General features: G+C 42.4%; 1 protein-coding gene across 1 annotated transcript in view; it reads left to right on the top strand.

The window, feature by feature from the left end:
• Positions 1-15,026, top strand: part of GNA14 (G protein subunit alpha 14) — a 194,352-nt gene that overhangs the window by 104,460 nt on the left and 74,866 nt on the right. Inside the window, exon 2 of the mRNA XM_059411817.1 lies at positions 5,001-5,185. Within this exon, the coding sequence (XP_059267800.1) occupies positions 5,001-5,185 (185 nt within the window). The remainder of the gene's footprint in view (positions 1-5,000; positions 5,186-15,026) is intronic.

Here is a 15,026-nt window from a genome sequence, read left to right on the forward strand (position 1 = left end):
TGTTTGTTTTCTAATTTTCCAAATAACTACAATATAGAATTGAAGAATATTTAAAAATCCTGGTATTTAAAAATCCTGGTATGTATCACATAAGTTTATATCTTTTTAAAATGAACATTTAAAATCATTTTTAACATTTTCTTTTTGAAATGTTCCCTGTCCAAAAGGAAAAATCAACGACTTTTAAAAACTGTTTCTATGTTTGAGGCTGGTGATGGGGTTGGCTTTAAGCTCTTGTAGGTGAATGTCTTTTATAACTAAAAAGGTTCTCTACCTTGGTAGAACTTTGGGCTGAGTCTTGAGTCATCTTTCTGGTCTCAGGGCCAAAATCACAGCTTGTCTCGAGATAGTTACATAATCTCTCCTTTGACGTCAGCTTCATGGTGTCTAAAAATGCAGAAGGACTAGTATTTGCTTGGGATAAGGGAGCACTGGACCATAGGTCAACCCTGCTGGCATGGAACAGAAGAATGCATGGCAGCGTTGTAGACAAAAGGAGATTCAGGGACCCCAGGATCCTATAAGAGCGGAGATGAAATGTAATCTGGGACTTGGGACCAAGTTTAGCCAGTATACAGGCCCCATAGGTCCTCACATTATTGCATGTGATTTGGGCAGCCAAGAGCTGTCATGAAATGGTAGCTTCGGGGGCACCTGACGTCACTGCAGTCCTCTAGACAATTCATATTTTGTATTTATGTGATTGACCATGATAGAAGACCTCTAAAAGAAACTGGTTTCTCACATTTGTTCCGTTCATATCTGCATCTCGCCATCCGTTGATGGCCAGCTAACTATGTCGCAGGCGGTATTCATGGTACCCAAATGTGTGACTCTCAAGCTTTACCCTTGCTGGACTCAGCAGTGAGAGATCTGCAAACAAGAAATGATGGGATGGCACCGGGGTGTCCCATGGGCTTAGAGAGCGCTAAGGGGCCTGGCCTGACTGTTGAGGGGATGGAAGAGAAAACAGTTCCTTCAGAGGAGATGATGCTTTTGGTGAACCTGAAGGCTGAGGCATCAGCAGCTTGTCTTCTAGCCCCAAGCTCTCCATTGGCCCCAACCTCGCCTTGTTTGCTGACTCACGGCCAGTTCCCCCATCTCTGACATAGGAAGACAGCACCCCCCTTTTCTGCCTCCGGAGGTGAAGTGAGGTAGCAATGAGGCTGCTTGTGAGAACATTCACTTATCTGAAGGTTCTTCCTTGAGCCTGGCAGCGTGTGGTTGCAAGATGGCGGCTCTGTTGGGGCTTGGGTTCAGTGTGTGGCTGTGAACCTCACAGTTGTCTTCCTTAGACCAGTAGAGCTGAGTCGTATTGATCATGACCCTGACTTTTTTCCCTGACAAGAGTCTGTCATTAGTCTGATCGAATAAAGCCCTGTCTTTCTCTTGCGAATGGTATGGTTTTGCAGAGACCACTTAACTAATCGGAGCCCAAAGTTTCCTTTTCTTTTTCTTTGATTTTTTCTTCCTTTCTTTCTCTCCTTTTCTCTCTCCTCTCCTTCCTTCTCTCCTCCTTCCTTCCTTTTTTTAGCTTCAGAGGTAGAATTTAGTGATTGATCAGTTGCATATAACACCCAGTGTCATTACATCAAGTGTCCTCCTCAATGTCCATCCCCCAGTTAGCTCTTCCCCCCACCTACCTCCCTTCCAGCAGCCTTCAATTTGTTTCCTAGAGTTAGACATCTCTTATGGTTTGCTTCCCTCTCAATTTTCATCTTATTTTATTTTTTCTTCCCTTCCCCTGTGTTCATCTGTTTTGTTTCTTAAATTCCTTAAGAAACATTGATGTGGAATTTCTTAAATTCCACATAAAAGTGAAATCATATGGTATTTGTCTTTCTCTTATTTTGCTTGGCATAATACCTTCTACTTCCATCCACATCATTGCAAATGGCAAGATTTCATTCTTTTTGATGCCTGAGTAATAGTCATCTCTGTGTGTGTGTGTGTGTGTGTGTGTGTGTGTGTGTGTGTATCACATCATCTTTATCCATTCATCTGTCAATGGAAATTGACCTGGTGAGCCCCAGGTTTGTTTGTTTGTTTGTTTTTAATCTGTAAAACAAAGGTGACAATACAAACCTTGCAGGCTGGTTGCGAGAAGATAGGACTTCACTTGTATAAAATAGCAGCCACACAGTGACTATCCAAATAGTTGCCAATATTGGGAAAGAGGAATGACCCAGAAAGGGTCACAGAGAATCAGAGTAAGGCTCCTGCTTGGCCACTTTTTGTGGTGGTTCCTGCTGTGGTTGAAGTCATGCCACTCACAGAGCTCAGATTGAGAGAGGATAACCGACCCTGTGGCCCATACCTGTAGTATCCAGGTAATTGAGATTGGGTATATTCTTAATTACTATTATATACTTAAAATATACTGCTATATTATTCAGGTCTTTAAGAGAAAGGAAATCTAGTCACATGCAACATCTTGAACAAACCTTGAGGACATTATGCTAAGTGAAATAAGACAGATACTGATGTGATCCTGCTTTTATGAGGTATCTAGAGTAGTCACATGCATAGAGACAGAAAGTAGAATGGTGGTCCCAGGAGCTGGAGCCGGGGGTCAGGGGGAGTTGTTTAATGCATCTGCAAGAGGAAGAATTCTGGAGATTATACAATGTATAATCTCTAAAATGTACTAACACTTAGGATCTGAACACTTAAAAATGATGAAGATGGTAAATCATAGGTCTATTTTACCACAATTTAAAGTAATTTAAAAGCTTATTAAGCATGTGCCCATTGTCAGACATTATCCTGGCAAAGGCGAGACAGTGTGAGTAAAATCAAACATGGCCGCCCTCTCCCATTATGGAGCTCAGGAGCTGGCAGGGAAGGTGCGTGTCAAATGGAGAATGATTTTAATGGGCAAGAGAGCAGCCAGAACATGTGCTACAACTGGTACCATGAGAACTTCCAGTCAGGGAACCTGACTTCATTAGGGAGGCCAGGCCAAGAGCCAAGGCAAGCGGGACAAAGGAAGACCATTCCAGGAACATGTAGAGCAGGAGCCAAAGCGGTGAGAAGGGAAGATCTGCAAGAAGCCAGTGTGCCAGAAAGCAGAGGGTGGAAGGAAGCCTGTGTGAGAGGAGGCCGGTGAAGACCCAGGGGGCAGACTGCACAGCTGTGGTGGCCATAGTGAGGAGGTTTGTCTTTCTTCCTGAGCAGGCTGGGAGGGTAACTGTTCAGGTTTCTGAGTGAGGTTGGGGAGATAGAAAAGCAGGTTTGTGTTTTGAAAAGGTTAATCTAAAGGAACACTTTTCTTGTAAGGAAAATTCTTATCAAACTCAAACAGGTGTATCTCAACTATCCATGTGGAGAAATTGAGCAAGTCTCCTAAGTGCTTCTGAGGGCTCTGGTGATAGGTCCTATATCCTGATGTTCACAAGGCCCCTGTAAGAGTCCACACAGAGACCCACATCCTGTAAGGCCAGATGGTTACAGATTATAATCAAGCTAACGAACTGCTGTCAATATGTTCTATCCTCTTACCATGATGAACATGTCTTCATAACTAAAATGTCAAAAAAGATGTGTACAACTATGTTTTTTATGTGACTCAGGGTTAGCAAAGTATCAAAGATTATTGAACTTATCTATCATTGCACTGTCTGGGTATTCTGTTGGGTCAATGAGATATGGGTAAATAGTAAAGATTTTTTAATTAACCATTTTCTATTTACCAATTTTTTGCTGTCCTTATAGAAAAATCAACAAGTATATTTTAATTAAGATATTCGTGTAAGTTGTGTTCTTTTTACAGAAATACTGAGACAGCTTTTTTGCAATAGCTTTGTTAAATATATTGACTATTGTACAACTCATCTATTCAAAGCTAGAATTCATCTCAAATCACTTTAGTTGTGAGATAGGTTCTCATTAATTTCAATCTGGAATTTGCCCCTGCTTGGGGCACACCAACCTGAATTGTTACAGAATCCTTAAAGCAATATTGAGATTCGAAAATGGACCCCAAATAGAACATAACTTGTGGTTGTGAGTTTGGAGGAGGAGTGAGAAAGCAAACATGGTAATGGGATCTCATACAATAAGTTATCTTTTTTTACTGAGATATAATTAACATGTTACATTATATTCACTTTAGGTACAATAAATTATCACAAAATGTTAGAAAATATTTCAGTTGCATCATATCAATCTCTTTCATTAAACTACAACTCTCATTGTCTTTTCATACAATAGTTCGGTCTGATATTAACATGAAGTCCTGGCATCATATTTCACACGTCATATCTGGACATCCCTACGAATTTAGAGTAGTAGGAATGGTTTGATGCATAAACTGTTCCTCAAGTGCCATGTGCAGGGATTGTGACTTTGGAGTTGCTCCTGAACGACAAAGTGAAATGAGAGGAGGAACAAGAATACAGACAGTTGGCAAAACTGGGGATGGTGATTGTGCAAGGATCAGTTGTGTTCATGTATCTGAAAGACAGGAATGGGCAGGTGAATCAGACTTCTGTCCTCTTGCTCAAATGCTCCCCGAGCTCTGAGGCAGCCTCCATCACCACTACTGCTGTACTGGCAAGTGATGAAACCCTCAAACATTTGGACATAGTTGCCTATTGTCAGAGGAGCTCGGGACAAGGGATGTGGGGAAGCAGTTCTCTGGGGCCAAGATGGTGTTAGTTACAAGAGATGATGGTTAGAATTACTCCAAGGCACGGAGACACTCATGAACCTGTAGTAAAGTGTGTGTGTGTGTGTGTGTGTGTGTGTGTGCGCGCGCGTGTGTGTGTTAGAGTAAGAGAAGGAGAGTGAGAGATGCACAGGGTAGAAGATAGGGACCCCTCTGCCTGGTGTCTAGGATACTACTACTGTACTACTGGCAGGCCCTTTCCAAGTTCATGTTCACCCAATCAACCTATTCTTCATAATATAGACCAACATGGCCAGGAGGGTCTTTATTTCTCAGCGTGCTCCTTTCAAAAACCACTGACTGTGTTTTCCCCCTTGTGTTGTCTTACCAGGAACTGGTGAAAGTGGCAAAAGCACCTTTATCAAGCAAATGAGAATCATCCATGGGTCCGGTTACAGCGATGAAGATAGAAAGGGGTTCACGAAGCTGGTTTACCAAAACATATTCACCGCCATGCAAGCCATGATCAGAGCCATGGACACTCTGAGGATACACTACGTGTGTGAGCAGAATAAGGTAAAGTGCCTCAGGGGCATTGGCCCTGCTTGCGGGTGCATGCTTTTCTTCTCTAGATAGCAGGTGGCTGTGGACGGAAGGATGGTCAGGGTGCTTTGGTCAGAAACCTAGAACCCCATGGAGCTTCAGCTCCAGAAGAGTGTGGTGAACTTCAGCTCCACGGTCTGTCTTCTGCTGGAGTTCCGTCATGAGGGTACTGTGGTGGTCCCTAGTGCACTGGCTTCCAGAAACGCATCCATTTAGATTCCTTTTTTTCAGGTACTGAGAGAAGGAAGACATACACATTTACTCGTAAAGCTAAGATACCCCGTGAATTTCTCCATTGGCGCAGTAGAGATCTTGGGCTTTTCCAGAATGCCCAGTCTTAGGAAATCGTGTCATAGATGCCCTGCACACCACTCAGAGCTGTTGGTGGGGTTTTCTTTCTTTATTTTTGGAGCTAAATGATGGTTTAGAAATGTGATGCTTATGTCTCAACTGGCACCAGACTCTCATAAAGTACTAGTATCAAGCTGGTATTTACTTTGCTATCGCTACTGGTTATTTAAAATACAGTTATGTTTCAGGGGCACCTGGATGGTTCAGTATGTTAAGAGTCTGCCTTTGGCTCAGGTCATGATCTTGGGGTCCTGGGATCAAGTCCTGCATGGGCTCTCTGCGCAGTGGGGAGCCTGCTTTTCCCTTTCCCTCTGCCCCACCCCTGCCACCTTGTGCTCTCTCTCTCTTGCTTGCTCTCTCTCAAGTAAATAAGTAAAATCTTTTAAAAAATACAGTTTTGTTTCAAAACATAAGAAAATAATGAAACAAGAGTGTGGAGGGAGGAGGCAAATACAATTTTATATGGTATATTGGAAGGCAAATCCATTGGAAAATACTGAGTTCATTTAAAATCTAGACCAGGAATAGTTTTGTTTTGTTTTTTATTTTTTCTTTATTTTTTTTATTTTTAATTTTTTATTAACATACAATGTATTATTAGCCCCAGGGGTACAGGTCTGTGAATTGCCAGGCTACACACTTCACAGCACTCACCATAGCACATACCCTCCCTAGTGTCCATAACCCAGCCACCCTCTCTCTACCCCCCTCCTCTCAGCAACCCTCAGTTTGTTTTGTGAGATTAAGAGTCTCTTATGGCTTGTCTCCCTCCTGATCCCATCTTGTTTCACTTTTTCCTTCCCTGTCCCCCAAACCCTCCATGTTGCCTCTCAAATTTATCATATCAGGGAGATCATATGATAATTGTCTTTGTCTGATTGACTTATTTTGCTCAGCATAACACCTTCTAGTTCCATCCACATCATTGCAAATGGTAAGATTTCATTTCTTTTGATGACTGCATAGTATTGCATTGTGTATATATACCACATCTTCTTTATCCATTCATCTGTTGATGGACATCTAGGCTCTTTCCATAGTTTGGCTATGGTGGACATTGCTGCTATAAGCATTCAGGTGTACATGCCCCTTCAGATCACTGTATTTGTATCTTTAGGGTAAATACCCAACAGTGCGATTGCTGGGTCATAGGGTAGCTCTCTTTTCAACTTTTTGAGGAACCTCCATGCTGTTTTCCAAGTGGCTGCACCAGTTTGCATTCCCACCAACAGTGTAGGAGGGTTCCCCATTCTCCGCATCCTTACCAGCATCTGTCATTTCCTGACTTGTTAATTTTAGCCATTCTGACTGGTGTGAGGTGGTATCTCTAGGAATAGTTCATTTAAAATAATTGATACCGGGGCGCCTGGGTGGCTCAGTGGATTAAGCCACTGCCTTCGGCTCAGGTCATGATCTCAGTGTCCTGGGATCGAGCCCCACAGTGGACTCTCTGCTCAGCAGGGAGCCTGCTTCCCCTTCTCTCTCTGCCTAACTCTCTGCCTACTTGTGATCTCTCTCTGTCAAATAAATAAATAAAATCTTTTAAAAAAATAAAATAAAATAATTGATACCATGATACAACAAGACCTTATGATAAATAGGAAAATTCTGTCTCAGATGAGTCTCTTGTGGGTCTACTAAAAAGAATTTAGCTGCTAAAATATCAGCATTGCATGGGCTTTAGTGTGGACCCCAATGACAACTTTCTCATGAACTTGTAGCAACTGTATTCATCTGTATTTTATATATGGTCTACAAAGAGTTTTAAAGTAGTGAATCTAAGCTTTTTATTCAGTGACTGAATTACATGGGGACATTGCATGTACCTAATTTTTGACTTACCTTTCTATTATGTCTGCAACTTCATGTCTTTACCACCATTTCCTTATACTTTTGAAGAAATGAAGGAATGTATCTTGCTTCAACCTTCAAAAATGTTATGCTGAAAAATGTGTGTATATGGGGTTGGGTTGGAGAATTAACCTTTAGTATATCTGGTGCCAAGCAATGTGATAGGTGCATACTGAACCATTGGGAGATTCTAGAAGTGACTGTAGGGGCACCTGGGTGGCTCAGTGGTTAAAGCCTCTGCCTTCGGTTCAGGTCATGATCCCAGGGTCCTGGGATCCAGCCTCACATCGGGGCTCTCTGCTCGGCAGGGAGCCTGCCTCCTCCTCTCTCTCTCTGCCTGCCTCTCTGCCTACTTGTGATCTGTCAAAAAAAAAAAAAAAAAAAAAAAAAAAAAGATAAAAAAAAGATAGAAGTGACTGTAGTGGGTCTGTGGTATGTTGGTTTTGATACATGTCTTGTATCTGGTTGAAAGTGTGCAATTCTGGGGCGCATGGGTGAACTCATTTGATTGAGTAGCCCACTCCTGGTTTCCGCTCAGGTCATAATCTCAGGATCTTGTGAAGTATCCCTGTGCTGGGCTCAGCATCTCATCTGCTTGAGATTCTCTCTCTCCTTTATCCTCTCCCTCTGCCCCTCCCGCTGCTTCTGTGCTCTCTCTGTCTCTGAGATAAATAAATCTTTTGTAAAAATTGTATAATTCTTTTTTAATCACTTACACAGTTGACCCTTGAACACCATGGGTTTGAATTGCGTAGGTCCGCTCACTTGCAGATTATTTCAATAAATACAGTAATATAAAGATTTACATTCTTTCATGGTTCTGGAGGCTAGCAGCCTGAAGTCAAGGTTGATGGATTCCACTTGGAGGCTCTGAGGGAGCCTCTGTTTTGTGCTTCTTCTGGTGATGCTAGATATCCTTGGAGCCCATTGGCTTGTAAACATGTCACCCCAGTCCCTGCCTGTTCTCACACAGTTATCTCCTTTGTGATTCTGTTCTTATGGCATTCTCCTCTTTGTGTCCAAATTTCCCTCTTTTTATAAGGACACCTATCATTGGATGAGAGCCCACCCTCATCCCAAAGATGACCTCATCAGAACTTGATTATACCTATAAAGACACTATTTCCAAATACAGTTACTTTCTGAGGTATGGGGGTGGGATGAATTTAGGGGGACATTATCCAACCCAGGGCAGTCTGCCCTCTGCCCCCCCATGCATGTTAATTCCACATGCAAAATTTATTTGTCCCATTCCAGCATGAACTCTAAGTCTCAAATCTAATTGAAATCTCAACTCAAAATTTTCCAAATCTCATCATTTAAATCATGCAAATCAGGTGAGATTCTGGATATGGTCTATGCTGGGGTCAGATTCCTCTCCTGTCTCCTCCTCATTTGCTGTATCTGGCTCCCTTCTCAATGCCTTCTTTCTTTCTATTCCAAGTACCAACATTTATGCTTCATAAACTTCTTCTTAGCCCTCATAAAAATGCCTGGGATGAACCATAGGCTTACGGAGAGGCACAAGATTGAGTAGGAAGAACACTGGTTGGGTTCCCAAAAATCTGGGCTCTGTTCATGGTTCCCCTGTGGGCCTTGGGCAAGACTCAGCAATCTTTTTCTGTCAAGGACCAGAGAATAAATGTTTCTGGCTTTCAGGGCCATAGACTCTCTTTTCTGCTCTGTCGTAGTGCAAAATCACCCGTAGGAGAGGTGTCAACAAACGAGTGGGCTCACTTGGAAACTATTTGCAAAATGTAAATGCTATTCCTAACTCGTGAGCCGTACAAAAACAGGCGACAAGTGGATTTTATCCACAGGCTGTGGTGGCCCACCCGAGTCCTTGGGGAAGCCATGCAACCTCCCTGGTCTTCCGTTTCCCCAAAGGTTAAATGCAGACAACACATGTTCTGTCTCCTTCCTAAGCCAACATGGGCAAAAGGAAGTGCAGGACACATGAAATGACACTCCAGAAATACAAGGTTATTATTGGGCCAAGTTCAAAACCCAAAAATGGACTTACTGTTTCTTCTATTACTTGTTTAGGTCTTTGTCACGCATTCCTTCTGTATTGTTTGCCAAATAATTTTTTCTGGGGGCTAGTCCCGATTCCAAAGGTGAAACTGTAGCAAAGTACCCTGCTTAGATCATAAGATAATAAAATGATTAGTGTTCATGTATTAAGTAATGAGTGTAGGAAGCTTGATACACGTGTTCTTTACCGAGTATTACATGACTTGAAACAAATGATTAGTTAGGAGGGTGAGAAATAGAACCTTAAATAGTTTTATAATCAATATTTTCCTTGCTTATTACTATTTAATTCCATTATTTTGTATTTTTCAGAGGTGGGAACACTTTCTTGGAAGTATGTAGAAGAGAACTAAGTGATTAGGGTGTATTTAATTATTAAGTAGGTTCTGTGCCCAGTGTGGGGCTTGACCTTAGGACCCTGAGTTGAAGGCTCTATGAACTGGGCCACCAGGTGCCCCTAGAGGGTCTTATTTTACATGGTAGTGATTTTATTGCTCAGCTAGGTTGTTAAAAATCTCTGCCTATGACTTGATAGGCTTCTTTTTATTTTTTTTGGAAGATTTTATTTATTTATTTGACAGATCACAAGTAGGCAGAGAGGTAGGCAGAGAGAGAGGAGGAAGCAGGCTCCCTGCTGAGCAGAGAGCCCGATGCGGGGCTCGATCCCAGGACCCTGGGATCATAAGCTGGGCCGAAGGCAGAGGCTTTAACCCACTGAGCCACCCAGGTGCCCCTTGATAGGCTTCTTATGAAGGAAATGTATCAGGAATTTAGTTCAGCATTTGGTTTTTAACCAGTGTGTTTGGTTTTTTTTTTTCTAATTAAGATATATAGCCTGAAAGATTATTTTCTTATACCTTTCCTGTTTTGTTTTGTTTTTTTTTTTTTTTTTAAGGGATGATTCATATGTGTTTGCTCACTGTGTTGATAAGGCTTAATTTTCATGAATGTCTCTCAAGAGTGTCGTATGAGCACATAGTAGAATTTATGACTTCTTGAATAAATATTACAAAGGCAATTGCTCAGTGGCAGGGCTTCTAAATGGAGTCAGCTTATAACTCATGTTTACTAGTGATGATTTCACTGAAGCCTGAAGAGCTTCATATTTTTTTGCTGTTTGTAGCCTGTCCAACTTGGGAAATTCTCATTCTAGGCCTGTCCTGCAGTAAAGAAAATACTTTTTATCCTTCTAAAGGTTCCACAGAATCTGTGTGGATGATGGCAAGTGTGTATTTCCCCAAGGGCAAAGGACAGCGCTGCCTGACTTCTCAAAAGCCTTTTTGTTCTATGGTCAGTGATCCCTGGAAAAATGAGAAAGGTCTCCAGGCTCTTGGGCTGCTGACTGCAGCTCTTCCCCTGCCCTCCTGCTCAGGAGACCTCTTCACCCCACTGGGTTATTACAGACAGCTCATTGCAAGGGCTCCTCGCAAAAAGATCTTTAAAAAGGAGAGTTAATCATTAAGCACTAAGATGATTTTGCCTGCCTTTCTGAGCCAAGTACCTCATTTCTGATTCAGCGTTTCTGAACGTGTGAAGTCTGAAATTCCCTGCAAAAAGCATCTGAGTCTTCCACTGGTTGCTTTTGCTGAATTCCAAGGCACCTTTGAGAGGATAGGCTTGGGCCTTCCTGCCAGAAACAGCTCTCAAGAGCCTGAATTGCAGAGTTGGGGGTGTGGAGGGGGGTGTTTACTTGATGCACGGGACCTTTGCAAGTTCTGTTTGAAGTCGTGCGGGCCCTGCATTTTGGGTAACAGGATGCCTTTGTCACCAGTTCCTCGCTGTGGCTTGAGTTTTGGTGCCCACGTTTCGCTCTCCTGACTGCTAGGTGTATCAGGCCCCAGGATGCTGCCGACCTTCGTTCTCAGTCTTGGCTGCACATTGGAATCACCTGGGAAGCTTTGCTGCTGCCCCCCCCCCCCCAGGTACCACCTGAAGAAAGTCCATGCTAAGTATTCTTGGAATGTAGCCTGAACTTTTAGAACTTTTAGAAGCCTCTGCAGTGCTTCTCATTAAGTGGCTACGGCTGAGAAGCACTGATAGAAATCCCTTAACATTATTTGGAAGTGTTCAGTCTGGGTGCTGCTTTCCTATCAACCTTTTGGTAATGGGGAAGGGGACTTCTGGGAATCTTTTGCATAGAATGACCTCATTCATCTCCACCCAAGGGTAAGCTGAAGGGTGGGCACTGGGGATGTTCGCTTTGTTCCGCTGAATCGGCTGCCTTGCTGACTTTTGTGAGGGTAGCATCTCCAAGGCGACCTAGATGATTCAGGGCAGACTCTCTGTTTCCTTTGAATGTTACAGGGGCCTCGACAGCCAGCCTCGGACCAGGAGCTTCCAGGAATTGGGTGGGGGTCGGGAGAGAGGGAGGAGCCCCATCTTCATCCCATCCCCATCCGGGAGGTCGTGGCAATGGTGCTTTCTCCTCCTCCTCTTCCTACTGTTGTTGACATGGAAATGATCATTTCTTTGTTGGTCAGTAAAGAATCAGGGATGCAGGTCAGGCTGATCGTCTGCTCAAGGTATAGAGGCTGTTTGTAGTCAACATACCTTACAGGTCCTACGTGGAGATCCTACACCAGGAAATGAAGTCGTTAAATATTTTTACTCATCGTTAATAGATACTTTTATTTGTTGAGATGGTAATTCACCAGGTATACGACTTAAACATCAAATAGCCAACTTCACATTGAAGCAATGAAGTCTAGTATTTTCGGGTCAGGATCAAGGATATTACTTTTTTTTTTTTTTTTAACACCAAAAGGAGGCTTGATAATGTTTCATATCGGTGTGTGTGTGTGGAGCAATTCGCCTTAACCTCATTTTCACAAAACAAGGGGCTGAATTCCAGATGGTTCTATTAAGACCCCTGTGAGGAAATCAGGCCCAGTTAAATGAAAATGGTCAACTTCTGCCACTTTTTTTTTTTTTTAAAGATTTTATTTATTTATTTGACACAGAGAGATCACAAGCAGGCAGAGAGGCAGGCAGAGAGAGAGGAGGAAGCAGGCTCCCCGTGGAGCAGAGAGCCCGATGCAGGACTCGATCCCAGGACCCTGAGATCATGACCTGAGCCGAAGGCAGCGGCTTAACCCACTGAGCCACCCAGGCGCCCCTGCCACTTTTTTTTATAGAAGAGTTTCTCAGAGCTTGAAGTTTTTTAAGACCCTCTTATTTTCTAATTTTTAAAACATCTGTTTAAATACATTTTTCAGTCCCACTTCCTCATCCAGTCTGAAAAGTCAGCTTCTGCATGAGCTTCTGGGAACAGAGAGACTAATGTTGAGACTTTGGCTGGAACCCAGGGTTGCTGGTTCTCTGGCAAATGTTAAATTCATTCTCTTTCTTTCTGTGTCCCATTGGATATTAAAAATCGCATGGTACATTTTTCTCCTTAGTAAGAACTTGGAGTTCTCGCTAGTGTCATAATAACAACAAGAAGAAATTCTCCACCAAAATCTTGGGCTGGAGTTTTTCCATTTATGCCAGTAGTTCTCGGATTAATCAGCGTTGACTTTACTGTGAAAATTGCTGTAATCAGAGCTTGAAATATAAGAGTTTGGAAAACAGGAAAGAATAAGATGGAGAAAGAACCGGGTTTCTCCTTTATCACCATCACAGGTAAAACTAACCCCACTATCCGTTCAGCTTGGGTTGGAAGTTGAGGAAGGTTTGGGGCCAATGAGGAGTATTGAGATTGGTTTGACCATTGAAATACTCATTTCTTCCCCTACCTCAAGGCAGAGTATGAACTTCGCACATCCAAAGAAATATTTTTTTGTTTTATTTTGTTTTTAAATATTTTATTTATTTATTTGGCAGAGGTCACAAGTAGGCAGAGGCAGGCAGAGAAAGAGGAGGAAGCAGGCTCCCCATGGAGCACAGAGCCTGATGTGGGGCTCGATCCCAGGACTCTGGGATCATGACGTGAGCTGAAGGCAGAGACTTTAACCCACTGAGCCACCAAGGCGCCCCCAAAGAAATGTTTTGTTTTGTTTTGTTTTTTAAACTGTCCAGAAGGGGAAATCTCATGAAGTTAAAAATAATCCACAGTCCAGAAACCAATGTGACCATCCATCTCTTTGAACCTCTATCCATCCACCCAACATATGTGAAATATTTGCCTTGGGTCTTTTGAATTGCATCCAACTTTGTCGTTATCCTAAAATCTAAAGGTGAACATGTGATGTTCAAACTCTGTCCTGACTCAGACTCTTTAATAAAAGCTAGAATGATCCTCAGTGATGCTAAATCTTCTTAGATCTCAAGTCCTTCACAGTTGCTGTTCTTGGCAGAGCTGTGTCCTCATTTTCGGATGGTATGAAGAACCTGCACTCCTCTCAGACCTGCCTCCTCTGAACAACCCATCCCCTCATTGAGAAGGGAGTGCCACAAACATGTGACAAAACATAAATTACCCCCTGAGTTTCTACTGGAGCCCTGCCAAGGGAGTCACATGTTCTTCCAGTATTTTGAATTTAGACATAGATGCTCTCACTAACTTGATAAACTCTGCACTATTATCCTAGCCAAAATATTCTAGAAAGCATCCTGTCTGTAGTAAAAGCTTTTATTGGGGGTGGGGAGAGCTCAAATGGGATACAGTAATGACTCCATTGGAAACAAATTATTCATAGGTTGTGTGTGTACATGCAGGCGCATAGATGTATTTACAAATAAACCTACCTTTAGAGTAAAATTCATGTTTGTTAGAAGCTGGGACAGTTGGCACTTTTTTTTTTCTTTCCCATTGACACTTCCTTTGGAAGCTCAGATATTTTCAGGGAGCTTTGAGACATTGAACAAGAGAAGTCATACACTTACTTTGATTTCTAACACCCAGAACTTGGGTTTAATTAAAAATGATCTCCAGTATTCTAAAGTAGCTTCTTGTCATTCCTGTTACTTTGTATTTTGCCTCAATCAAATCTTAAAATATTTTGGCACTTTCGATTTGTAATTAGAGGTAAAGATACAGGTGTGTTTAACTTGGCCATTTACAGGATCCGGTTAGGAAATCATTTTTGTATGTTGAGTATGTAATTTACTTAAAGGTAGAAAGATGACTTTTTGGAAAATCTAGAAAAACCAACTTTTGATTTTTTTAATCACTTAGATAGTTGAAGTGTAGTTGGTTGCCAAAAGGTGGAAGATGATGCTGATTGTATTTTGGATGCCTCTGAGCTCCCTCCCTTCCTTTTATACTGAGAGCAAGGGAGGCAGTTGAAGGATTGCACCTGTGGGAGACCTTTGCGGTTGAGCAGTGACCATCCCGTCTCCCCAGGGCCCTGAACTCCTGCCCCCTCCCGTTGTATCTCTGCTTTGTGTCTTCCTGTTGAGTTGCGCGAAGGCTGGGGGTATATCATCTTCATGATCATCATGATTTTAATGCATTGATGTGTAGAGCCCTAACAATGTAAATAATTACCCCCAACAGGAAAGTCTTTCTTTCCAAGGTCAAATTAGCTCCTGGTGTACTGGAATAAGATAATAGCCGACTGTCATTTACATCCTTAATAGCCTTGGGCAGATCACCAAAGCTCTCAGTGTTTTTATTTCTTTTCTCAGCTGAGGGTAA

Source organism: Mustela nigripes, chromosome 9, assembly GCF_022355385.1.
Source record: "Mustela nigripes isolate SB6536 chromosome 9, MUSNIG.SB6536, whole genome shotgun sequence".
Lineage (NCBI taxonomy): Eukaryota > Metazoa > Chordata > Mammalia > Carnivora > Mustelidae > Mustela > Mustela nigripes.